At 34.5% G+C, this 26,325-nt stretch overlaps 1 protein-coding gene across 3 annotated transcripts in view; it reads right to left on the reverse strand.

Annotated features, from left to right (window-relative positions):
- The window catches only part of Rev1 (REV1 DNA directed polymerase), an 83,843-nt gene that overhangs the window by 31,086 nt on the left and 26,432 nt on the right, over positions 1-26,325 (reverse strand). For all 3 annotated transcript variants that reach the window (XR_002211443.2, XM_020152188.2, XM_020152183.2), the window contains exons 4-8: positions 15,967-16,135; positions 9,591-9,743; positions 6,432-7,138; positions 3,928-4,035; positions 1,674-1,790 (exon numbers count right to left, since the gene is read on the reverse strand). Coding sequence is in view for 2 of the 3 variants with exons in the window: in XM_020152188.2 (XP_020007777.1) it covers positions 1,674-1,790; positions 3,928-4,035; positions 6,432-7,138; positions 9,591-9,743; positions 15,967-16,135 (1,254 nt within the window). In the remaining variant the exon portion in view is untranslated. The remainder of the gene's footprint in view (positions 1-1,673; positions 1,791-3,927; positions 4,036-6,431; positions 7,139-9,590; positions 9,744-15,966; positions 16,136-26,325) is intronic.

Raw genomic sequence — 26,325 nt, forward strand, 5'->3', positions numbered from 1 at the left:
ACTCTACCCACCAGAGTCTGAGCACGGAGCAGCTGAAAGATGCTACTGAACACACACATCTGAGGCTTTTTCTTCTTTCACTAAGTGCTCATCATGTAGCAAGAACTGTACACTTTCTTAAGCTACTTACTTTTTGTTTTCTAGAACTTAAGATTTCAACTTTTTATAATACCACATAGAAAATACAGAAAGAAAAACAAGCCTCCTCCAAAAACACCACTAAGAACTTAAGAAACTAACCATACCACAAAACACCTAAATCAAAACAATTCAATAATAGCTACCCCAAGATCTACTCATGACGCACAAAATGCTAGAATCTCAAAAATCTGAAGATTTCAAGAGTAAGGAAAGCTTTAGAAAACTAAGAAAATGTATGTGCTCATAAAGTATAAATGTGTACCTACAATTTTCTTTCATACTTATACCATATAAACAGATGATCACAACCAAAAGACTAATCCCAAAAAGGTTCTCAGAGATGTCCACTGACTTTCCTTTTGCCTCAATAGAAATTTTTTCAATGTTTTATAACTGACAAACAATGCAACTGAAATAATTGGGATAAAACCAAATGGCATATCTTTCATTCCACTGTGTATCTACTTTTTGGTTAATATTTTTCTAAAAGAATATTAAAGTTTGAACTCAAGGCCTCACGCTTACTAGACAGGTGCTCTACCACCTGAGCCACTCCACCAGCCCAAAACAATTTTTAAGAAACTTTTTGAGAGACTGGAGGTGTGGCTCAAGCAGTAGAGTCCTGCTTTGCAAGTGCAAAGCCCTGAATTCAAACACCAGTCCCACCAAAAAAACTAAAAAAAAAAAAAAAGTCTTCAGGTTTTGCAAGACATTCATAAGGAAACTAATCAGTGTCAAAGTTTTAATTTCTAGAACATTTCTCAGGGAATTTGCTTGGGGGAGGGTGCAGTCAATGATACACGAAACCTTAGTAAGTACTGTAATTAGTGTTAACTAATGATTTTTGTTTATTAACATCCAAACTTTAAAAGTTAAGAGAGCCAAGAAAATGCTTCTAATATGAAACAGATTCAAAAAAACGTATGGGGAATGATTACTGATATTTACATTCTTATTCCAATAAATTAAAGCTGTAGTGATTATCTCTCTTCCTCCCTCCCTCCCCTTCTCTCCCTCTTTTTCACAGGGCCTTGCTATGTTGCCTGGGCTGACCTGGAACTCATAATACTCCTCCAACCTCCTAAGTAAATGTACTAAAGGTGTGTATCACTGTGTCTAACTTTAATTGCACTGTTTCTTACTTCACTTTCTCACATAAATCTTAAAGGACATAAACTTTTATCAGGGACTAATGACTAATAAGTAACTCTCAAGTCTAGAAGTCAAGTCTTCTAACAAAATGATGTCCCTGATTTTCATTCCCAATGTAAATCTCACATTTTAAAAAACATCCTTTACTCTGTGTTCCAGGAAAATACAACCATCCTATTCAACAAAGTATAACTATAAAACAGTGGCTTGAATTATATTCAGATTTTTTTCTGATTTAAGATGTCACTGACATCCTTAAAAACCTCTGAATGAAAAAGATGATTACTGGAACTCTACTTTCATTTCTAGAACAATAATACCAAAAGCAAATCCAGAAGTCGTCCACAGAAGCACTATGATGTCAAAGAGCTCATCTGTACCTGCTTTGCCTTTCTGGGTTTTATTCTGGTAATACTGCCACTCCAGCTGGGGGTTAGCGCCAGGACGTAAAGGTGCCCTTCCTGTGCCTCTGTTACTTGTAACAGCCACTGGTTTTCCTGTAAGGAAAAGATTAAATAATTTCCGTATCTAAGTACACAGGAATATTGAGAACACATAAAGGAAAAAAATTCAAGAAATTTTTAATTATGTTTTTCTTTAGCTTTATAAGGCATTAATCTAAAGAAGCTAATACCTTTAAAAATTATCAGTTATCGTGCAAACATCATCTAAGTTTCTCAGCTCCCCTGTACAAAAAAGTAAACTACTGGTGACACATTTACTCAAGTAGCACCATCACTTAGCTTTCTGTGGTTTTTGTTTGATTTCTTACAGTAGAAAAAAGGCAAATATCCTAGATTCAGATTGGAGGAGTAGAAAAGAGAAAAAAACAACTAAGTATATAGAGATTTTTGTATTTCTGGTATCTGATAAGTAGGTTTTCCATCTATACTTATCTTTCAATTTTAAAGCAAGAGAAACAAATCTATACACATAAGAATTACAATCTGATTTACCATATAACCAAACATGGGTACGCAGTCCCTTAGTTTTTCTTTAGTTAGAAAATTACTTTCATGTATCATTTTGTGTGTGTGCTTGTGTGTGTGTAGCTGTAACAGAACCATAATGGCATATGTAAAGCAGTAACATGGATGATTCATATGTGTGTGTACATGTATATATATATATATGTATAAATATATACATGTATGTATATACACAGATATACATACTGAATGCATTTGTTGCAAAGACCAAATTAAAAAAAAAATGAGGCTATATAGCTCAATGGTAGGGCACATGGCACAAGGTCAAGCACTAAAACAACACAAAGCCACATGCATTAATTAATAAGTTAGTCATAGGCTAAAATCAATTCTTTTAACATTCTAAAAACTCCTTTCAGAGCTGGGTACTGGTGGTTCAAACCAGCAATCCTAGCTACTCAGGAAGCAGAGATGAGGAGAATCGTGGTTCAAAGCCAGCCCTGGGCAAATAGTTCTGAAGATCCTATCTCGAAAATACCCAACATAAAATAGGGGCTGGCAGAGTGACTCAAGTGTTAGAGCACTGGCCTAGCAAGCATGAGATCCTGAGTTCAAACCCCAGAACCACTAAAACGAAACAAAAACCTCCTTTCAGAGAAGTTACCCATGACAAAAATAAACCACCTGCATTAACCTAGCAATTTCTGTGGCATAGTGACTCTTTGCATAAGACTAAAACTGACTCTCAAAAGACTATGCTAAGATATCTCTTTCAGACATATATAACTACTGAAAAATCCAGAATGTTTTTACAAGTAATGACTAGTTCACAAATATCCTGAAATTTCATTAAAACAGACTGCTACATGTATGAAAATGTCATAATAAAGCATATTAAAAATATATAAAACAATAAAAAATAACAAAGACTGCCTACCCAGATGACAACATATTTTAGCAATATTCAGTAATACAAAAGTATTCTGCAACTAAAAATCTATGATGGTCACCTCATCAAGACAGCTAATCAAATTATTTATGAGAAAGCATAGTGACTCAAGTCTGAATGAAAGGTGTGAGCTATCATAAAATTTACTTAACAGGAAAAATGACAGAAAATGCCCAAAAGAGGTCCCTGCCCTTATTAGTCTCAGATGACATATTCCTCAGCTGAAGATGAATATTATTCCCTGAACACTTCATCTCTACAGGGAGAAAAGGCCTGTGGTTGTATGTTTGTTTGTTGGTACTAGGGGTTTTGAACTCAGGGCTCTTGTTTGCTAGGCAGGTACTACTCTACCACTTGAGCCAAAACCTCAGCCTAACACCCCTTTAAAATTTCTATTTGCTTTAGCTATTTTTCAGATAAAGTTCTCATGTTTTTGCCCAGGGCCAACTTTGGACCTCAGTCTGACCTATGCTTCCCACACAGCTGGGATTATACACATTCCATCATGCCAAGCTTGCTGGTTGAGATGGGTCTCAGTAACTTTTTTACCCTGGCTGGCCTCAAATTGTGATCCTCTTGGATCTCTATAGCTCAAGTAACTGTAATTTCCCTACACCTTTTCTGAAACTGGAGAGAAAGCATGAAGTGATTTTGTCAAGGACAATCAGAATAAATAAAAGAACACTTTGCTATCACTTAGGATATACATTCATAACAATGTGTCAATTTCCTTAAAACATAAACAAGAATACAGACCTTTGAGATCTGGTCTATTTCGTATACCCACTGATACAAAGAAGCAATCCATATCAATATGCATTATACAGCTCTGATGTCTGGGTGAATTCAATACTGACATATTTCCTAGAAAGAAAAAGAGAGCATTCAAACCCAAAACTAATTTTCCATATTAAAAATCAGGTAGGTTTAGTTAATGTTAGAATATTTAAAAGATGTTTACAAGGAGAATGGCATTCTTAAAAAATATGGAACATATTACATACTATTTCTGTCATCTCAACAGAAATCAAATGTCTTTAACTCTAAAAATAATTCTGAGGCACAAATTGAGTTTTCAAAAATGATCTTAAATCAAGATACCATGTGAAGATACCATGGTAACTTTTCCTAATCTATATTCTAATAAAGTCTATAATTTTAATAGTTTGTGAAAAAGCTTATCTTAAAATTATTTCTGTGGTTATTTTTATAAAAATGTATAAACATTGTTTCATACATTTTGTTACATGGAGCAAAGTTAACTTTTGATGACTGCCATTCAATGCAGTCTACAAACATTTCTTTAAAAAAAGGACAGTTAAAATATTATTATCCACTGTGTTAGGAACTAGAGGCTTAAGGAGTTAGTCCATCTAAATTGTCACAACTCTATTATCCCCATTTTGCAGATTAATAATTTACTTAAGTCACACAGCCAGTGAGTGTACCAAGCTGTGGTTTAACCCCAGTCTGATTTCAGAGCCTTCAAACAAGTATGCTGGTGTTCTAAGTAAACATACTTCAAGTCTATAAAATAAAAATCTATACACAAATGAAGTTTTCTCCTTATGCCATTAGATACTACTGAAAACCAGTTCTGCAGGACATATACTCCATTTAAGGAAATAAAAGTGAATATCCTCTCCTGAAGACAACTGGCTTCACAGACAAGCTACACAGATTCATTAGGGTTACTTTAATGCTATTAGGGTTAAATAATATTAAGGTTAATATTATTATAATAACAAAACAATTTATTTCTTCTGCTCTACCAGAAGAATCCTGATTTCACAAAATTTTCCTCTTACAGTTTAAAAAAGCAAGTAGTCAGGGTCAGTCTTTATAATAGGCTTTAAATTTTTTATTTCTGGTGGCACTACGGCTTCAACTCAGGTTCTTGCACTTTATCACTTGACTCACGCCCCCAACCTTGTAACAGGTTTTTAAAAACTTGGTCCCATCTATCAAACTGTGATTATGATAGCATTTACACCTTGTCCTGCCGATGTACAAGGCACCAAAACTTAAGCCTGTGACACCATCAGTTATCAATTTCTATTACTCTTCTGCAAAGAGGAAACTAAAACTCAGAAGCAAACTACCTTGTCCATGGTCCTGCCACAGAAGAGTGGCAGAGCCAGTATCTGGATTCAGGCTAAGCTATCTGACTCCAAAGTCAGGCACTTTCCTTGCTATCTTCTTATGAAGTAAGTCTTAATCATAATTCTGCTGTATATAAACATAAATAATTTAAGATGGCTTTAAACTTTCAAGGATTACAGAATACATAAACCAAATATCTACCAAATGTTTTCACATACTATAAAAATTTCTCATTTTGTTCCCATCATGGAACTAATTAATGATAGTTCAAAATTAAATGATCTTTAGATTACAAGGCCAAGACATAAGGATAATCTAATACCTAAAACATTATTCTGAAATATTTCATAAAGACCAAAAAGGCATTTTTGACTAAAAATACTAAGAATATACCAAACAATAAAATACCACACCAACACCCACAAACACACACACACAAACCCACATGGAGAAGCCCTGTAACTTTCAAGGAGAAAACCATCAGTTTCTTTCTATGTCTCAGTTTCTATAGCTATAAAGTAAAGGTTGATATTATATAATCTGTTAGGTCGCCTCTTTAAAAAAACAAACTATAACTTGTCAAAAGCAACTAAAACCTCAAACAGGATACTAATTTATAATGACTGTCATCAAATAGCTTGCTATCGTTGGAATTGTTTGGTTTTGATGAGAATATTAAAAAAACAATGCAATCTACTTAGATGAGAAAATAATCTCACTACATGTTTACCACTGTAAGTACAACAGTTGTATGTTAAAGTTATTTAATTATTTAAAATTCATTATGAGGCAAGCTTCTAGAAATTAACAGTTAGTCTTACCCAATCAATTTCATTCTTACAGGAGATCAAGCACTGAATATAAAACATTATATTTACAGAGTTCAAAACTTCAACAACTGATAAGGTCTACGTTGAAGAATAAGGGCTCAGAATCCCAACTATGTTACTGCTTAAATGACCTGACATTCTCAGTTAGTCACAATTAAATCTAATTTAAAAAAAAAGTTTTCTATAATATTATACTTACTGTAACTTATATAACCTGACATTCCTTATACTAAGAATTTAGCATTGATCAAAATACCAGTGAACGCGTCAGAACAAAATGGTCAAGTACAACTATTTCTTAAGAGAGCAATTTTAGTAAGTATCTACCTGTGTCAGTTACAACAAGGGCAGACCTGCCTGTTTTCATTTTTTTTAACTTTTCCCTTCCTGGAAAGATACCACTACTTTGTCTTTGTAGGGTATTGACAAACTCAGTCAATTCACACTTCCATGTTGATATGTGATGCAATCTTGAATGAGAATAAAAATCTGAAATAAAATTGCAGTCTGAAGGTTTGGATGGCACTGAAGGTGCTGCCTTGCTAAGAGTAGGTGCTGAAGAAGTGCTTTTTGTGCTTGAAGGCCCCTGAACAGTAGAGTGATGAGCACCATTGATTTTAGTGTTACTGTGCAAAGATGATGAAAGAGAATTAGTTCTGTGTGGACTCCGTAAAAATTCTGCATTCCTGGTGCTTTGCTGCAACTGCTGCATTGTGCAGTCTCTGAAGTCAGTGTTGCTCTTCTCAGCCCTCTTCTCTTCCTGGGCAGAGTCTAGAGAAAGCCTGCTGGCAATACTGTTGCCTACGGGCACCAAGCAATCCTGTGTCATTAAGGCACCATTAGAACTGTGAGTGTGTCCATTAAAAATGGCAGCGCTGCCTCTGGGATGTGGAATTCCATTTTGTTTCCTTCCTGGAAGTGTCTGCTCCATATCTACAAAACTAAAATCATTATTCACATCTTCTTCATTCCAACTGTTTATTCCATTGACTTTGACTTCGTTTTCTGTCTCAATCTTCTTAATTACGTGATTTCTATAGTATAAAAAAATTTAAGTTAATAATGTATAACTTTAAGGCTAACCACAGTTTGTTTACACATATTTTGATATTTCCCCCTAAAAAACTGAAAAGTTAAACCACAATCTACATTCTTTTTGTTTCAACAAAAGATTATTCTTGGCCAAAGTAGCAAGATAACTATTTTACATTACTTTTCCCACAAAAGAAATTAATTGTAACCTCTAAATGCTAACTATCCAGTTCCAACCAGTGCTTGTCATTTATTTACTACAGTTAATAAATATTTGCTAAATTAATATAACTCCCATAAAAATGGACAAAAATCTTTAAATGAATTCTTAGTTCTTTTATATTTAGTTTTTATGTAAACCACTATCTTAACACATTAAATCCAACTCTGCAACATATGGGATTAAAGTTCTGAGGCCAGTAAGCTTCAGTCAAGACAAAAGTTGACAGACTATATTAATTAACTCACTAAGAGGCTAGCTATTGTATTAGCAGATAAAAAGTTAAGAACCACGTAAATGTGTGTAGGTGGGGGGCAGTAATTCAGTAAAATTTATACCAAGAAAAATGAGGACACAACATTTTATTTTTAAGAAAAAGCATATTTAGATGCCAGGATGGTCCAAAGGCATCTGGATAAGTTTCCTAAAGACAGGTTGACAAATGCAGAACCTATAACAAACGTTTTGCTAAATTCACATCCTGACTCTTCTATATATTTGCTTAGTAATATTCTGTAATGAAGATAAAATTTGCACTCATAGAAATCACTGAAGTAACAAAAGCAAAAACCTGGAATACGGCAGTAATTAATCCTATGTAGTTATATCCATGGTATTAGCCCAATTATACTTCAGGCTCCAGATGCAAGGATGCCATACACAGTACCAGGGCACAGGTAGATTACCAGTATTACCAGGTTTTGTCTAAAGTCCCTCATCCTAATACCAACTTGGCTATCGGTAATGACAGCCTGACCACATCACATAGTCACACAGCTCAGGTGTTAAACATTGCCACCCATTTCTGGATTGTCGCAGACTCTGGTTAACCATTTCAAAGAACATGACAGCCAATTCTGAGTAGATCCATCCTCACAGATCATCAGGCCAGGGAAAAGAAAAGAGATGACAAACCAATTAAAAGGAAGGAAAGAAAACCTGCTTGATCACATGCCAGAGAAATACTGTCCCTTATGATAAAGAGAAAGCAAGCAAGGGAAAGGTAACAGTTTCAAAGAAACTTTTAAAACTACTGACTGTGCCCTCCCCTCACGGAACGTAACAAAAGTGATACAAATCAGAAAAGTCTTAGGTCTGGTTTTCTGTGTCAAAATAGTAAGATCCTTTTTATGAATAACAGCAAAACATGCAACAGAAACACATATATTGGAAAGAAAATATATTGTTAATATATACTCTTTATGTATGTTTCCCAAGACCATTAACATTAGCAAATTGTCACTGGTAAACAGATATTAAGCAATAGTGTATTTACACATTTGTGTAAACTCTTCCTAAAATCATCAAGATGAATTTGAAAAGCCACATATCTAGTTCCTACTTTTATCAGTGTAGTAAGAAAGAGATTGTGTATTCTGTGAAAAGATGTTACTTGGTATACTCTTTGAAAGTATTTTAAAAATGAAAAGTTTTTAGATATCATGAAAAACATTTGAGTAAGTCTGTAAGTGAATACAAGTTAAATAACCAATGACAGCAAAAAAATTACAGAAGGTAGTGATATCAGATCCTCCCAGGTTAATTAGACTCCCGATCTTTTGCAAAAAGTATATCCAACTCCCAAAGCAAGCAATTTAATAAAAGGAGAAAGCTAATTTATGCCACTGGATATGCAAGTTAAGGCAACACACCAATTAGTTGTGGAACCAATTTATCCAGGTTTATTGCAATTACAGCTTAAATCAATGTATTTTTAAAAAAATCAGCCACATCTCATAACGTATAGATTCACCACCAATACTGTAACTGAGAATCACCAATTAAACTTCCACCAGTATAAAATATTTACAAATTTAGAATTAGTCATGAATTTTGAAATTATGAAAAACAACTTAAGAAATGTAAGCAGTTTGTCTTTCAAAGCATGGAGCAAAACAAAAATATATCTGGTACAGTTCAGATTTTGGGAAAGTAATGCTCTATAGCAAGTTGCTTGTAAGAAAATAATTACATTGACGAAAATCCATTAAAAAATTTACTCATAATTTAAGACCAATTAGGAACTATTACAACTAGAAAAACCTATTCATATTTTAGTTATAAAACTTTCATTACAAAAATAGTTAAGTTGGGGAAAAAATATCCACATACATATTTCAACATGTTTACTATAGGTGAATGGCAAGGTTTTATATTTTTTCTATCTTCAGCAGAACAGACATATTCACTGCTAAACACCAGCTATGTAATTTTCCAAAACTCGACAAACTTACACCCTGTTGTTGAGCTGTTTGGCTATATTGCTTGGACCTGGCATGGGGTCCTCAGGCTTGCATACAGGATTATAGTTGAGACCTTTTTGCACACTGGACTGCTTGGTGTACAACTGATATGGAATGTAGGATAGGAGTCGTCCAGCTTTGATGCTGAAACAAAAAGCAACACCAATTTAGAGTTCCACACTTGGGACAAAGAGCTTCCAGAAACAGCAGCGTTCTTAAAAACAGAAGTATTTCATCAGCAATAGGGCACCTGTTTTCCTAATGTTATTCTTCTTCTTCCTTCTGTTTTAGTGGTTCTAACTCGCTATGAATTTACTCAAGTACTTAGAATAAGACATTGCATTCATGGAAAGAAACAGGTCTGTAAGTTAATAAACTAGTGGCCAACAATCTTATGTGAGAGGAAACAAAACCAAGACCACAGCACAGGATAAAACCCTCAAGCATCAGCTGGATTAGTCAATACTTTAATCTTCATGTTCTTCCTCTGTTGACAATTAACAATCATTAAGACTATCAAAAGTCCATCTTACATATTAAGCTTTTCCAGGATAAAAGTAAACTGAGCGAGGACTCTTAATTTCCATAATTCATGTAGGTCTACTAACTGTGAAAAACTAAAATGAAAAATACAGGACAAAAAATTTACACTCCTTTTATGTGCATCTGGTTGTAAAAGATAAGACTCTCAAAGATAGGAACTTTAAGAGGGTAAAAGCTATTACATGTCCCTGACTCCAAATGTTCACTACCTATCAAACATCTCTAACGTCCAAGGAAGCCCCAGTGTTATAATACTAGGTAGTACTGGCATTCCTTTGCTACTTCACAACTAAAACTAATTTGATTAGGCTGTCTTAAACCGATTGTTGCTTGCTAATAAACTGAGTTATATATGGCTACTATATCTTTAAAAATTTTCACATCAAAATTTAAAATAATCAACTAATATACTTAAACAACCAAGTTTTAAAACAGGTGGCTTCTTAAATATTTTTAAGTCTAAGTCATCTCTCTAAAATTATATACAATAATAGCTAATAAATTAGACTAAAAATATCTTCTCATGTTTTAATTTTTTAAATGGCATTACATATTAAAAACAATAACCCTGTGAGAAATGACTTAATTACCATTGAAAGAAGTCTACCTTAAAAAACTTGAGTCAATAATTGTGAATACTGAACACAATAATCATATATTCTAACATGCAATGATAAAATGGTACAACCTATGTTCTTTATGTAATTAATAATTCTACCTAAAGTACCTTAAACTATATCCAAATGCTTAAACTATGAAATTATGAGAGTAAAGAACATAGTAGTCAGAAGACATTTCTATTTTTACCTACCCAAATGGATTGATTAATAGGCTAAATCAGTTACAGGTTACAGTCTAATACTACAATCAAAATTCTAAAATTGACCACTTATTATTTATCAAACCAATCCCCTCTTCCTTCTCATCTGCTTCCTCCATCCCACAGGTAATAGATGTACTTCATACCTAAAGTGGAATTTCATCTCACCTTAACTTTCTACCCCTTAAAAAAAAAATCATGGATAGCTATACTACACCCAGTGCACTAGCTGTACATTTTAGGTAAAACCAAAGTGCAAAAGTACATACAAAATGCCTTAATCTCATGCTCATTTCTCTACCCTCTGACATTATGCAGGGGTGATGTAGACTCTATAGATGTTTTCTGTGCTCAACACTGACCATACTCAGATAAGACCTTGTCCCACTCCTAATAAGAGCCATGTGGCCCAGCAGAATTCTTGGTCCACAGAGGTTATAAAATTAGACAGCCAATTTAAATACTGCAGGTCTCAAGTCAAGATATCCTCAGAGATACTTGGTAAAAGGAATAAAGCCCAATGCACTACAGTAATATTAGAAATCCTTAAAATAATTTGAAACCCAAACCTCTATATTATCAGCTTTACATTCATAATCATCCCTGCTTATCCATTTATCTATCCTCACATATATGAAGAAGAAGCAGTACATGAAAGTATTATTTTTTAAAGACCTTTAAACTTTTCTCAGAGGTCAATTTCTAACATTTACCAATTTCCCTGCTTATCCTAAGTACAAAGGAATTATATCTACATTTTCTATTATTCTCCTTACAAAAAGAATTCTTTAAAAAAAGTTACCAAAATCCAAATTTCAAAACCAACAGGAGCTGATTTAATCTTTCATTCTACCGAGAATACACTACATGGTTTCTTAATATACATTTCTCGTGTTACTGAAAATACGTTCTGATACACATTTTATATGCATATTCTATATTTATACAAAGGATCAGTCACATAGAAGTGAAATATTCATCTATTCTGATGAGTCTTAATTCTTGCTTTATATTCAGCCTAGGTAAAATTATTTCTCAAATGTAAATCTATATAGTTGTCTGAATTACATCCTGTTTCTATCAACTACCAACAACTACACTGGCAGTTACAATCAAATTCTAAAGAATTAAGATAAATATCTCAAACACTTTTCAAAAATAAAGACACAAAAAAATTCACTGTGTTGGGTCCTATTCTGTACTTATTATAGTTTGTAATAATGTTTTCTTTGTATGAAATAATTCTGCAAATCCATTGCTTAATTGTTTCAATGTCTCAATCATTCATTATAATAAAAGAAAATAGCATCTAACACTTGCACATCCATTCAGATATTAACCTTCTTCAAAAATGGATTTAAGGCAAGAAAGGATCTAATTATGTGCTGAGGAAAAAAAAAAGCTTTTATTTGTAACTATTCTTTTCTATGAAACAAAACTCATCTCTACACACTCAAAAGTGAAATTCCCATTGTTCCATTCTCAATTACCTAAATATCCCAACCACTTACCAAGATGTCATAAGTTCAGTCAAGTAACTAAGTATGAAAATAACTGTATGACTTCTGATTCTTTCTCCTACGTCCAGATTATGTTTTTTCACTACAGATACTGAGAGTTAAGTTATTCATTCTTAGGTTTCTGAAGACTGAGAATATATTTTCTAATAAGGTATTACCCATGAGTCACTGAGATAGCCTGAAATGCACGCACTGGTTAAAGTTAGCCTAGTAAAGGAGAACTTCAGAAGAATTTTATAGTGCTGTAAGAGAATAATGTAAATAAATAACATCAAGATTATTCTTTTAAAAGCCTAATCTGTACTAGTGACTAGGATCATGCAAATGTTCTATGAAGTATAAATTGAGGCAAGACCCAAAAAGCAAAGGAAATTATTAAAAATCATGAGAAACAAAACTACAATCAGCTTTTTTTTTTTTTTTTTAATGGTAGTAGGGGTTGAACTCAGGGCTGTGCACTTGCTAGGCAGGCACTCTACTGCTTGAGCCATATCACAAACCCTGCAATCAACTTTTATTTAAATGAGGTGAATATGCACACTAATATTTACATTGAGTGTAAGCAGAAACCAAAGTTTTAGCCTATATCAAGCATGAGAAATTCATAGTATCATAAGTACATGACATATATGTTAATGTATCATCGCTTGGGAGTTTAGAAAGAGCCATAACCTCTGGGAATCAGTTCTACTAGCAGACCCCAATGAGTAGGAATAAGATGGAACTCTCAACTCACAACCAATCTCTGTATGAACTTAACCACAGGAGACAGGTTCCCATGCTACAAGACTGAATACAAACCCAAAAAACAACAATAACAAAACCAACCTGTAATAACTTAGGACAATGTTCTTAAATTGTGCTCCCATGGCACACCTCAGGGTTATAAGCTAGTAGGGTTAAGTCACAACAGCTTTATCTTCCACATTTCAAATTTCAATGCCAGGTTGTCATGAAAAGGATTATAAAAAAAAAAAATTGAAGGCCAGTAACTTATAGCATATAGAAGTATAAGATTTAAAAAGCAAAGATTTTTAGAAAAATAATCTTGTAACTTAAACTAATGTGCACAGGTTTCTCATTAGACTCCCATGCTTCCTGAAAGGCAGGGCCCCATAATCATGCCTATTTTACCTGAGGCTTAATGGCACATATACTGGCATCAGGGAATTCTGATTAAAACAATACTCCATGCATTTGTAAGTTGTAGTTCCTAAAAATTTCCTCAAAGGAAAACAGAAAAACTAATTATAGAATAGTATGTATCCTCCATTAAATAACATGCGTAACAAAATTTCATCAAACACTGCCAAGAAGACATCAACATGATTAAGATTAGAGTACAAAAGAAAGAAAAAAAAAAGAATACTGTGATTAAACCAAAAGGATTCCATGCTACAATGACATAATAGACACTTGGTATTTGTTTAATATATTAAGACATATGCCAAAACTGACCCATTTCCACATACATCTACTCATCTATACAACAAACTGAAATGATCAAGAGTGGGCCCAAACAGGAGTCACAAAACCTGGATTCTGGGCCCAGGCATAGTGGCTCTTGCCTATCTTCCCAGCTTTTCAGAATTAAAGATCAGAAGGATCACAATTTGAGGCCAGCCCAGGCAAAAAGTGAGCAAAACTCCATCTCAACCAATAAATAAGGCATGGTGGTATGCACCAAGCTATGAGGGAGGCAAAGGTAGGAGGATGGCAGTCCAGGCTCCAGACAAAAACACAAGACACTACCTGAAGAAAAGTAACTAAAGCAAAACAAGCTGATGGTGTAGCTCAAATGTAAACCATGAGTTCAAACCCCAGTACTGCCAAAAAAAGAAACCCAAATACCCTGGATTCTGTATCTTGCTATGTTCTTGGCAAACGCATTGAACTTACTGGTTCTGCCTTTTCACCCACAAAAATGAAGCCAACATATCATATTATTATGATATACAAAGTCACTTTCATTTACTTAAGGGTATGATGAGCGTAATCCTAAACTATATTAAATTTTACTTTAAAACTTACAACTATCTCAGCCGCTTTTTCTATTATGTTATCTTCCTAACTGCATCCAACAAAAGAAGACATAAAGAAAACATCTGTAATAAAAAAATACCATTTCTAAGCAATTAAGTCCCACCTAGCAAGAGCCCTTTAACCTTCATTTCCCTTACTGTCCAAGGTTTCCCCCATTCCCTTCAAAATTCTAGCCTCAGCACAACAGCAAGATTGTCTGTGACAACACATCTCAACTCTGGAGTGATGCTAACTTCTTATACTGAACACTGAGCAATACCGTATCTATGGAATAAGTTCATGGAAGGTGGCAGAATGAGAGAAAGCCAGAATTAGAAAAGTTTAGTCAATTGACTTAGAAAGATAATTTCCAAGTTTGTTTCATTAGCACCCCACCGTGTAACGTGATAGTGCTCTCCTATACTGATTACAATCTATCTACACATAAAACTATGATTTTCATTTCTATCTTTTATAAATCCAGTAATCACCTATATATTTTACGTGCTTCTTCAAATTATAAATCAAGTTTTGGTTCATTAGCAAGGTCCTAGCTGACAGATTTAAACTTAGGAAGCTAATATGAACCACTGTAATTTACATTTTAATGTACATTTTTAACAAACTATCAGCAAAGAAACCATAATACGATCATCAAAAACTGATAGGTAGAAACTGGCATGGTGGCACATGCCTGTAATCCCAGCACTCTGTAGAAGCAGGACTGCAAGATGGAGGACAGCCTAGGCCTCATAGTGAAACCTACTTTAAAAAAAACAAAAACTAATACAGTTAACTAATTAAAGAAAGAGAAACAGAGCAGAGCATAAGGGTGGTGGCAGCGTGAGATGGTAGATTAGAACAATGCCTGCCCAGTACACACAATGCCCTGGTTCACTCCTCAGCACTACTTAAAAGAAGTTAGTAATACTGTTCTTCTTCCTTGCCTCTACTTCCGGCAATCCAGATCCACATTATCCTGGTATATTAACATTCTAAGGGTTAAATAAATAAAATACATATATGTAATATGCACTAACAACCATATGATATAATTTATTCATATGTTAAACGTATTGCCTGTCTCTCGAAAAGGAATGTCTTTACTCCACAAGGTAGTGAAGGGATCTTTGTTTTGTTCACTGACATTTTCCAAGTACACAGAACACTACCCCTAATAGTTGCATAAATATTTGTTGCACTGATAACATACTTTGTCATCTCCTTTCCATAAATGATTTCTGCTGCCTGCTTGAGTTATCTCCCTGACTTCCTGGTAGCTGAGGTTACACAAACACTGGCATGCTACTTACTACAGTTTGGATCTGGAATGTCCCCAAAGGCCCATGTTAAAGACTTGATCCTCAGTTTGGTACTATTGGAAGGTGATGGCAACTTTAAGAAGTGGGACCTGAATTACAATTTTTATTAATTTTATTAAATTTAATCAAAAGTTACTTACCTCTCCACTATCCATTCTGGTCGAATTACTTTCTCACCCTTTAATTCTTTAATTTTGGCATTAGGAAGATTTGTGGCAATAATGTGTGTTGTTTTGGATCTGGAATAATACACATGGTATTGACCTCCATGCAACATCATCAACTTTCTCAATTCCTCAGCAGAAGGATCTGTAAAAATCAGTATTAAAATATATTAAGGGTTTTATGTACAAGAAAGTAGACTCCTAGGCTGAAAAAAATCCCTTAAATAAGCCAACTTAGAAATCATCACCGGGTCATTTAACAAAGTCAGGAGGCAAATCACAAAGTGATAAAGCCATGCTGACTTAGCATACCCTTTTTTCCTGGCTGTCAGAGATAGCCAACCAACATAAAAACATCTATGGCTAAGAGATACCTAGCAGAACAAACAAGGACCTCAGAATAATGAACCAAATACGAATTAACAAGGTAAATATTTTAAAACATTTTTACCATATTAGCATGTTCTTATATTGATATTATGCTTTAAAAGATAACATTTTCACACTTTTATCCATTAACTCTTTCAGATTAATACAAGAATAGCTGTATGATAAATTAACTACTCATACTTATTATAAGTAGACTTAATGTTGGGCTTATTAATAAACTTAGCTCTTATGAAGCTTAGTAATTTTTACTTAAGAAAATGTTTTCTAAGTTAAACAAATAGTTATCTAATCCCCCAATATAAAATTGCATCAAGGACAAAAAACAAAGTTCACAAATACAAAAAGAATTAGACTAAGAAAGACCATTTTTAAAAAAATTTTGTTTCATATGACTCCTAATAAAACGATAAGAAACATTTTAAATATCTGAAACTGTTAAAAGAAATATAAAGAATCAATGTGGTTTACGTTTTCCAATAAAATAAATGTGATTCACTAAAATTATGTTATGACCAATATTTCTAGTATTACATTAACTCATTTTCCAAACACTTTCTTGCTTCTTTCACCTTTTGTCCTAATGAGTGCTCCAACTCACACCTACCCCCAGCAATAGCTGTACCCAGAAGGGAGTTTCTACAGGAGCTTTATGTATCCACCTTGCTATTCAGCAACTGACTTTTCTTAAGCCCAAGCAATATAGGTCCAAGGGTTTAAATAAATGTTTTATTACTTCAGTCGCACCCTGTACCACACATAGATTATTTTGGGGAATCTAATTCTAGGCAAATTCTTGTAGCACAGAATTTGACATTACAAACACTGGAACTCTCCAAAAGAAATATAATGTGAACCACAAGGCAACCACATGTATAATTTAAAACTTCCTAGTAACTTCATTAAAAACATTAGAAAGGTGAAATTAATTTTTATATTTTATGTAATTAGTACACTGAAATATTATTTTGAAATGTAATTGATATAAAAAGGTATTTATATTCATTTTTATATTGTCTCTAGAATTCAGTGCAAATTTTATATTGAAAACACATTTCAACTTAGACTACCATATTTACAGTGCTTAACACATGTAATTAGTGGCCACTTAACTGGATACTGCAATAGAAAGCTAATTGAGAACATAACTGAATGTTGAGTAAAGTGAATTAAAAATTCATAATGGAACGTTTTTAGAGGTTAAGGATCACCAAAAACTGACTGTAGCATCACAACGATTTGAAGTAAAATGGTAGAAATTAAACAGCTAGTCAAGCAGGACCCTATAGATTTTTCTTTATAATTAAAGACTCTGACAGACCTTATAAAATAACAATGAGTTGGGCATAGTAGTACATACCTATAAACCCAGCATTTGGGAAGCTGAGCAGGAGGATCACAAATGAGAGGCCAGTTTGGGCTACATAGCAAGATCATCTCAAAAACAAAAATAACATAACCAAAAGTACCAAATTAAAGTATATTAATAGACACAAAATTCAATAAATAGCACAGAAATCTAAAAAACTACCTTGTAAATTAATCTATGATTTTTCTAAACTAATTCTACTAAATGATAAAAACAGAAAATAGCTGGCTGCCCTCTATCTAGTCATTCAAAAGATGTGTCAGGAACACATTAACTTTATATATACATACTCATTAATTACTCTTCCCCTACTAGTTGCTCTTTGAAATCTAATTATTCTGGAAATCTAGAACTGGAAATTCTGGCGAGTCAATGGTCCTTCCACTGGATGAAGTTAAAAGGGCTCTTTGAAGTTTGAAAGCTCTTGCAAATTCTTTAGAGTGAAGTATACATGAAAACCAATCTAGTTAAAAGGTAAAAATCACATAAACTATGATGTCAGACTGACCTGGGTTTAATCTTGGCTTTACTACCACCCTTTAGTTGTGTGACTGTGGACAAGTTACTAAGCTCCTTTAGGCTTTCTCCTGTTTCTTCATAAATAAACAAATAGCAATGAAATAAGTCTGGCATATAGGAAGCACTTGATATGAAAACTGCTATTACTAAATTAGGATGACATTAAAACCCTTTTCAAGTAATACATATATGATTTGAGGCTCCTAACCCCAGACCATAAGAAAAACAAATGAAAAAGACAAGAGGGCCAGTATATGGTAGCCCTGACTTTCAAACAAGAATAACTGCCAGTACGGCACTGTGGATAACAGCCAAGGGACCACTCTTAACAGCCCAACAGCCTGGCATGCATAGTAGTTAGTAGCTACTCTTATTCTGATTAAAAAATAATGTTTTTTCAAAGTAGTATTTCTTTCTGGCTCTGTATTTTTAGTAATAAAAATACTCCAGTATTACAGGTTCAAAAAGAATATAAATAATAACTGAAGTTTTGCACAACAAATTTTTACATTTAATACTCTCCTTTAATTCAGCAGTTATTTAGGAAAAAAATGGGAGATAGCACTCAACACCATGAAATCTTTATGACATTAAACATTATGTTACACACTGCCTGTAGTAGGACCCCATCCTGCAATCTACTATACCAGTTGGTTTTCTTCATAGCATTCTAAAATTACCTTCTCTATTTGTTTACTGCCAAATTCCCTCCTGGAACATATCCTCCTTGAGTGCAAGAACCTTGCCTGTCTACTTACATATTCCTTATACAAAGCAGGTGCTCAGTGTGTATTTGTAGAATTCAAACATCCTCAATTCATCACAAGTTCACCACTCCCACAAAAGTAGAGTTCAGGTGGTAGCAACTGAATTCTTAAAATTCTTCAACTGTCAAAATACTTATTTATTCATTCACAAACGAGAGAGGCTCCTATTATTAAAAGCACAGACCTCAAAGCAAGATTGACTAGGGTTCAAATCTTAGCTCTGTCACTTGTTAAGTGTGGCAAGTTAACATCTCAGTCTCACTTTCCTCACATGTAAATCAGAGAGCTAAAATTATAAATAATTAAGAAAAGTACCTTGCACATAGTAAGAATTGTGTGTCAGCTATTATGGTATTGTGATATTAGTATTATCATTATCATCTCTTGCCCCACAGCAGGAAAGAGGAGGAACACCAGATTCTTTCAAGAATATCCATGATATACTGGCAAAGAACAGAAAATGAAAACTCAAAACAAGACTAAAGTGAGGGAAATTCTATCCTCTGAAACTTACAATCAATTTCACACTCCAGAGAGTGTCAGAAGTAAAAGAACTCTTAGAGACCAAATAGCCATTTCATTTCCCACAGTAATACACAAGCCTAATCAAGGTAAACAGACTAGACCAATTCAAATCCTTAGCAAATAAAATAAGCATCCTTAAATCTCCATTATACATCCTCCTTAAACATACTGCTTTTAAATAAATTAGAATATGAACAAGACAATACCATAACCAACAAAATCATCACCCTCTGATTACCACTGACATTTTAGCGAAGACCCTTTAAATGAGGTATATCTAACAGTTCCACATGCTTTACCAGAAGAAAAAATACATAGTATTGGTTCTAAAAAGAGATTTTTTCATGGACATGTACCAAAAGAACTATTTTCTAAAGTTCTACTAAGTTTTAAAGCAGCAAATTATTTGTTGAATGAGTATAATAAAGTTTTCTGTAAACAGCATCAATTCTAGGTAGAGTAATTTTATAATGTAGTACCTGTGTTCACTGAATAGCGAAACCCTTTCAAAATCAATGTCCAAAAATATTAAAAAAGAAAAAAAAACTGACCTGGAAACATCTGAATGTATTCACATTGCATCCTGTATTACCTTCTCTAATCCTCATGACAATCCTATGAAAGAATATTATCCTCATTTTATAGAAAAAAATCAAATATTGGAGAAATTAACTAAGTCACATAGCTAGTGCCTCCACTATTCAGGTTTAAGTTTGTGACTCAAGAAACTCACACTTGATCACCTTTTTTTGGGGTGTGATACTGGGGATAGAACCCAGAGACTCATGCATGTTAGGCAACAGGTCTACCACTGAGCTACGTCCCCAGCCCTCAATCTACATTAATGTGCAGCATTCCTGTACTGAGAGGCCTGGTGTGGGTTGACACTTGAAAAGTCATGTCATCTTGGGCGACTGATTCACCTCACTTAGCTGTCATTTCCTCATTTGCAAAATGAAAGGCTAAACTTATGTCTCTCATTGTGCAATTTTAGTGACAATTCTAGTCACTAAAATTATACCTCCAACACAAAACATGAAGAATATTTCATAAGTTTGTGAGGTTTAAAACAAGTATCAGTTCCAATGTCATGGATAAAGAAATTAAAGCAGAAAAATACAAATGGAGGAAAATACATGTATGTATTAACACACTGGAAAAGGTAGGGCAAAACCCCACATATTTTGATTATCTAATAAACTATAATACCTTGTACATACACCAAGTATAAAATCCAAGAAGTTTAAAATCAAATAAAGCAAAGGGCTTAAAAACAATTAGTCTCTACTATGGCCAATTTAAAAGGTATGGTATAAGGGAAAGCACAATGAACTGGAGAACAAAGTCCTGGGTTCTATTTGGTTTCATAATAATTTAGCTAGGTGTCATTAATAAGTTTTCTTCTATTGTTATACTTCAATGTGACAGATTAAATGGGATGAAAGAAGAAAAAACCTTGACCTCAAGTTCCTTTCAAACCTAAATTATTTGCATTGTTTAGTTTTCAAACAAATTCTCTACCAACCATTACTTCATATTCCACTACAAGTACACAAATGCCTTTACCAAAACCAAAATCAGTATCACAAAAGCAATTCTACAACACATCAGATAATCAGATAACCTGCTTAAAAGAAATCATCTGTGATGCATGTGTGTCCTTCCAAACTCCCCCTCTTTAATTTAGTTTATAATAGAAGCTCTACATCCAATACTGTATATGCAACCAGCAATTATAGGCAAAAGGGAAAGATGTAGAGGGTCTCTGCTTCTTTTATTCTTTCACCTAGCAATATTATCAACTGTTTTATCATACATAAATGTACAGGTTACACATTTATGGGTATATCCAAGTGCATGCCATCATACTTGCCAAACTACCTACACCAACTCCCCAAAGTGTATATTAAAATACTGGCAAAAAAAGAGAAAAACTCTAGTGCAAAAGTGCTAACATAGCTGAACACGTGTACCTAACCCACTCTTTCCATTTGTTGCTTCCCCACTGAGGTGAGGTACCAGTGGTTTTAAATATGATACATGAGCAATATGCTCAGGAAATCCTCTGTATGACAAAGTAAATTATAGAATGCCAGAATTCTGTGGTTTTTACTAACAATAATCCTAAACATGCTATCTAGAAACCTGAGATTAGTTGCCAATTTCCTTAAGCCAGCATACTTAACATTAAACAATACGCTTCTAAAGATACAACATACATAGCCTATACTGCTATGAAGTAAGTGTTCTTAATAAATGTTTACTAAACAAAAAACCAAAAGGTTTTTTGCTGACTCTTTTTGGTGGGACTGGGGTTTGACTGGGGCTTTGCACTTGCAAAGCAGGTGCACTACCACTTGAGCCACACCTCCAGCTCGTTTTGCTCTGGTTATTTTGGAGATGGGGTCTCATGAGCCATTTGCCTGGAGTGCCACCGAACCTCACTCCTCCCAATCTCAGTCTCCCAAGTAGCTAGGATTATAGGCATGAGCCACTGGTGCCTGGCACAAAGGTAAATTTTTATATCTTTATACTTTACACTTGTAATTTTAGTGCTTGGGGAAGAGTTCAAGACCAGACTAGGCCACATAAAGGTACCCTATCTCAAACAAAACAAAACAAAACACTATTGCTGTATAGTCACACACAAAAGAATGACTGTGGACTCTTATCTCACCATACACAAAAAGGTAACTTAAAATGGATCAAAATCTAAATATTAAAAAATTAATACTACAAAAAGGAAACACAGCAGAAAATCTATACTAGGTTTTGAGATGTCAAATTTAGTTTCTTCTCATTTTCTTTTTCATCACTGCTTTTTTGTTTGGTGGTACAAGGGTTTGAACTTAGGGCCTCGTGCTTGATAGGATGGTACTCTACCACTTGAGCCACACCTCAGCCTTTTCTTGATTTACTTGTTTTTCAGTTAGTATCCCAAGTTTTTGCCTAGAGCCAGACTCAAACTGTGATCCTCCTACGGAAAGGCCTCCTATGTAGCTATCACAGACACACACCACTACACTGGCTTATTGACTGAGATGAGGTCTTGCATATTTGCTGGGGCTGGCCTTGAACCTTGATCTAACCGATCTATACCTCCCAAGTAGCTGGGATTACAGCTTTGAGTCACCCTGCCCAGCCTCTACTTGCTTTCTTAAGGTAGATTATTGGGGAAGAAATGTAAATAATTTTTTATAGCAAAATGTTTGCTAGTAGCAAACAGTACTGACAAGAATAAAGTACCAGGTTTGAAGAACTATCATCAATGCAATGAAGTTTTCTGATTTTTTTTTGTGGTAAGAAAGTTTAAACCCAAGGCCTGTGCTTGCTAGGCAGATGCTCTACCCCTTGAACCACACTGAGCCCTTTTTGCTTTAGTTATATTTTGGATAGGGTCTCAAATTCTTCCTTGGCCAGCCTGGACCTCAATCCTCCTCTACTTCCCTATGCCTCCTGCCCAGCTGGGACTATATAGGCATGTACAACTATGCTGGGCTTGCTTATTCATTGAGATGGGGGAGAAGGGGGAGCAGGTCTCACTAACTTTTTTGCCCAGGCTAGCCTTGAACCTAGTATCTCAGCAAGATTTCTGACATTCTGAAAATGCATATTATTTAGCAGTGCTCTTAATGAAAATGAAGACATTCTAGGATACTAAAGAATCTTCTCAATCAAAATTTAAATTATATTCCACAATACTTGCATTGATAGGGGGTGTGTGTGTGCGACTGTGGTTTGAACTCAGGGCTTTGCATTTGGAAAGCAGGCACTCTAATGCTTGAGCCACACCTCCAGTCCATTTTGCTCTGGTTATTTTGGAGATGAGTGTCTCCCAAACGATTTGCCTAGGCTGACCCCAAACTGTGATCCTCCCAAATTCAGCCTTCCAAGTAACTAGGACTATAGGTGTGACCCACTGGAGCCTGGCTGCTACTTTTATTTTATACAACATTCCTTAAGAACATTCTACATGCAACTACATTTCAGGATTAACTAAAACCAACCATAGTAAGTAATAAGACACAAAGCATAACAGAAGTAAAAGGCACAGACATTAAAGGACCACAATATAGGCTACATGTAGGCCTAAAGTTCTACAATACAAATCCATTGTAGTAAATGCCACTACAAAAACACCTGAATAGTCACATTAAGACCATCTTTATGTCTATAGGCTCAGTTTATAAAGTTCTGCTAATCTACTTAAAATAGTTCTATAAACAAAATTTAAAGTCTTGTACAAAAGCTTTCCTGGCCAAGAGTCAGGCATGGTGGTACACACTGTAATCCCAGCATTCAGGAAGCAGAGGAGGGATCATGAATTCAAGGCTACCCTGGGCTAAATAGCAAGACCCTGTCTCAAAAAATGGGAAAAAAACCCTTCTCTAACTAGATCTATACTGAAAATTCATCATGTGCACCATATCATTCTGCATATTCAATGAATTTGGTTGTGCTATACTACAGAAACAGTAAAAGACAGAAGCTGAATAGCTTCCTCTACCCACTGTGGTCCTTCCCTAAGACTCTTTATTTCATTTGTTCACTTAACTCATTCATCCTAAAAATTAAGTTTTCTCATAAGAAATGGGACACATTCTAGGCCTACTGAATTATAATAATCTCTTGAGACACAGACCCTGAGTATGCTTATTTTTAAGTTTCTTTTTTAACTTTTTGATTTATCATGCATTAATACAAGGGATTTCACTGTGATAATTCTATACGTGTACAGAATACCTTGAACAAGTTCTCCCCCTCCAATGTATTTCCATTCTTTTTCTCCCTCTCCCCTCTCTTTCAAGCAGTGTTTGGTGGGTTTCATTGTGTTGTGTTTATTTTTGTGTAAGCCCCTCAAGTGAGTGCCAATCCTATCATTTAGAGAAGATAACTTAGTATAGTTACCAATGAGAAAACAGAAAACTGAGGTGACTTGTATGCATAATCACAAATACTGTGCCAACTCTTCTGCCTTTTGACTTCTTCCCATGACTCTCCAGGAGCCATGCTTCCTCTCTTGACTCCTCTCTTTTCTCTAATTACCTCAGACTTAACCAACTTAGTCACCACAACCAATCAATACCACACACACCCAACCAAACAAAAAACTGAAGGAACAAATTTTTGTGTACTTTCTATGCACAGATACCACATCAGATGCTGGTAACATTACAGGAGGTAATATAAACTGATACAATAATATCTTCTTCTGAGTTACAGGTAAATTGCTACATCTCTGATTTATAAGATCAGCCTCATAGGATATACAAAGAAAATTTCTTGAAGGAATCTGCTTCCAAAAATATAAAATTTGTCAATATTACATGGATTCCTCTCCCAAATCACCACATTCATGTATTCAGAAAATATCAATGTCAGGTTATAAATTTTCAAACAAATCTCTATCACTTGAAATCAAAGTGTGTTACACTTGCTTCTTCTCGTTTCATTTTGGAAATAAATTGTGCAACAGATTTTGCCCACCCACCTGCATTTCCACAAACTTCAGCAGTGCCAAGGTGACTAAACCTGGAATTTTAGCCATAAAAAGGAGAAAATAACCAAACACCTCTTTCCATATCAATGTTCTTTTTTCCAATCAACAGAAGAATGCAATTACTAGTCACTAGATTTTCAGCACTGGCTCAGTTGAGAGGCTCTCAGAAAAATAAACATACTCAGGTTCTACATCCGAGAGATTATTATAATTCAGCAGGCCTAGATTATACCCTATTTCTTATTATAAACTAAACATTTAATAAGACTGAGTTAAATGAACATGATTGAAAATATTTTTAACATTCTGATGTACAAATACAAAACCATTTTATTCATTTTCTCACTCGAATAGTATTTATTAAGCATCTATATTGTGCTAGGTTAAGGTTCTAGGCTTGGAGAACCAGCAAGGAACAAGACTGGTCTACGCTCCAGGGAAGTTGTTTCTCATGGGTAGACAAAAAATATCAAGTCAGATAAATAATACCAGTTCCAGTACAAATAAATGTAACAAAGAGAAATTAAGTTGGAACAGGGGTAAGAGTAATTGGAGGACAAAGTGCACTTAATTTAAATCTAAGGCACTCAGAGGTCTCTTGGAGGAGGTAACATTTAGCAGAGCTCTGCATGATGAAGACGCAAGGAAGCAAAAGGAATACCAAATTTAAAGCCCTCGGGTCTTATCTCTGATCTATGTTTGGCAAGGGGTTACTATAAAAAACATGCTTCCAGACTCTAAAAAGCTTAATATATAAACAAGACTTGACAATAGGAGATACTACATAGGTTTTCAAATAAATGTATCTAGCAGTAATGCTATGAAATTCAAATACTATGGACTCAGGGAAGGAGACAATATTTGATCTGAGTCTTCATGGATACAGTATCAACCAGTTCATAGAAGGAGGAAAGGAGTTTTTCATTAGAGGCAAAAGAGTAAACAGAAACACAGAACTATGAAAGTACAAAGACAAATCTAGACAATCAGAGCAAACCCACTGACCAAAATTAGAGAATTTAAGAACAAAATAGAAGTTAGGATCAGGACTAGCCTGCCATTACTCCTATTTATCCAAGACCCAGCTAAAAGTTTTAGTTCCTTTATGAAAGATTTTCTCCAATTTCCATAGGCCACTGCTTCCTCAAAAGTTTTACCATTTATTTCCCTCCGTTTGTATCTAACTCACAGAGGTTATTTAAATAAAAATTTCACATTCTCTATCAACCATCGTCTCTTTTCAAACATAGTTCATAGCACACAAGCAG

Source organism: Castor canadensis, chromosome 12 (assembly GCF_047511655.1).
Source record: "Castor canadensis chromosome 12, mCasCan1.hap1v2, whole genome shotgun sequence".
Taxonomy (NCBI): Eukaryota; Metazoa; Chordata; class Mammalia; order Rodentia; family Castoridae; genus Castor; species Castor canadensis.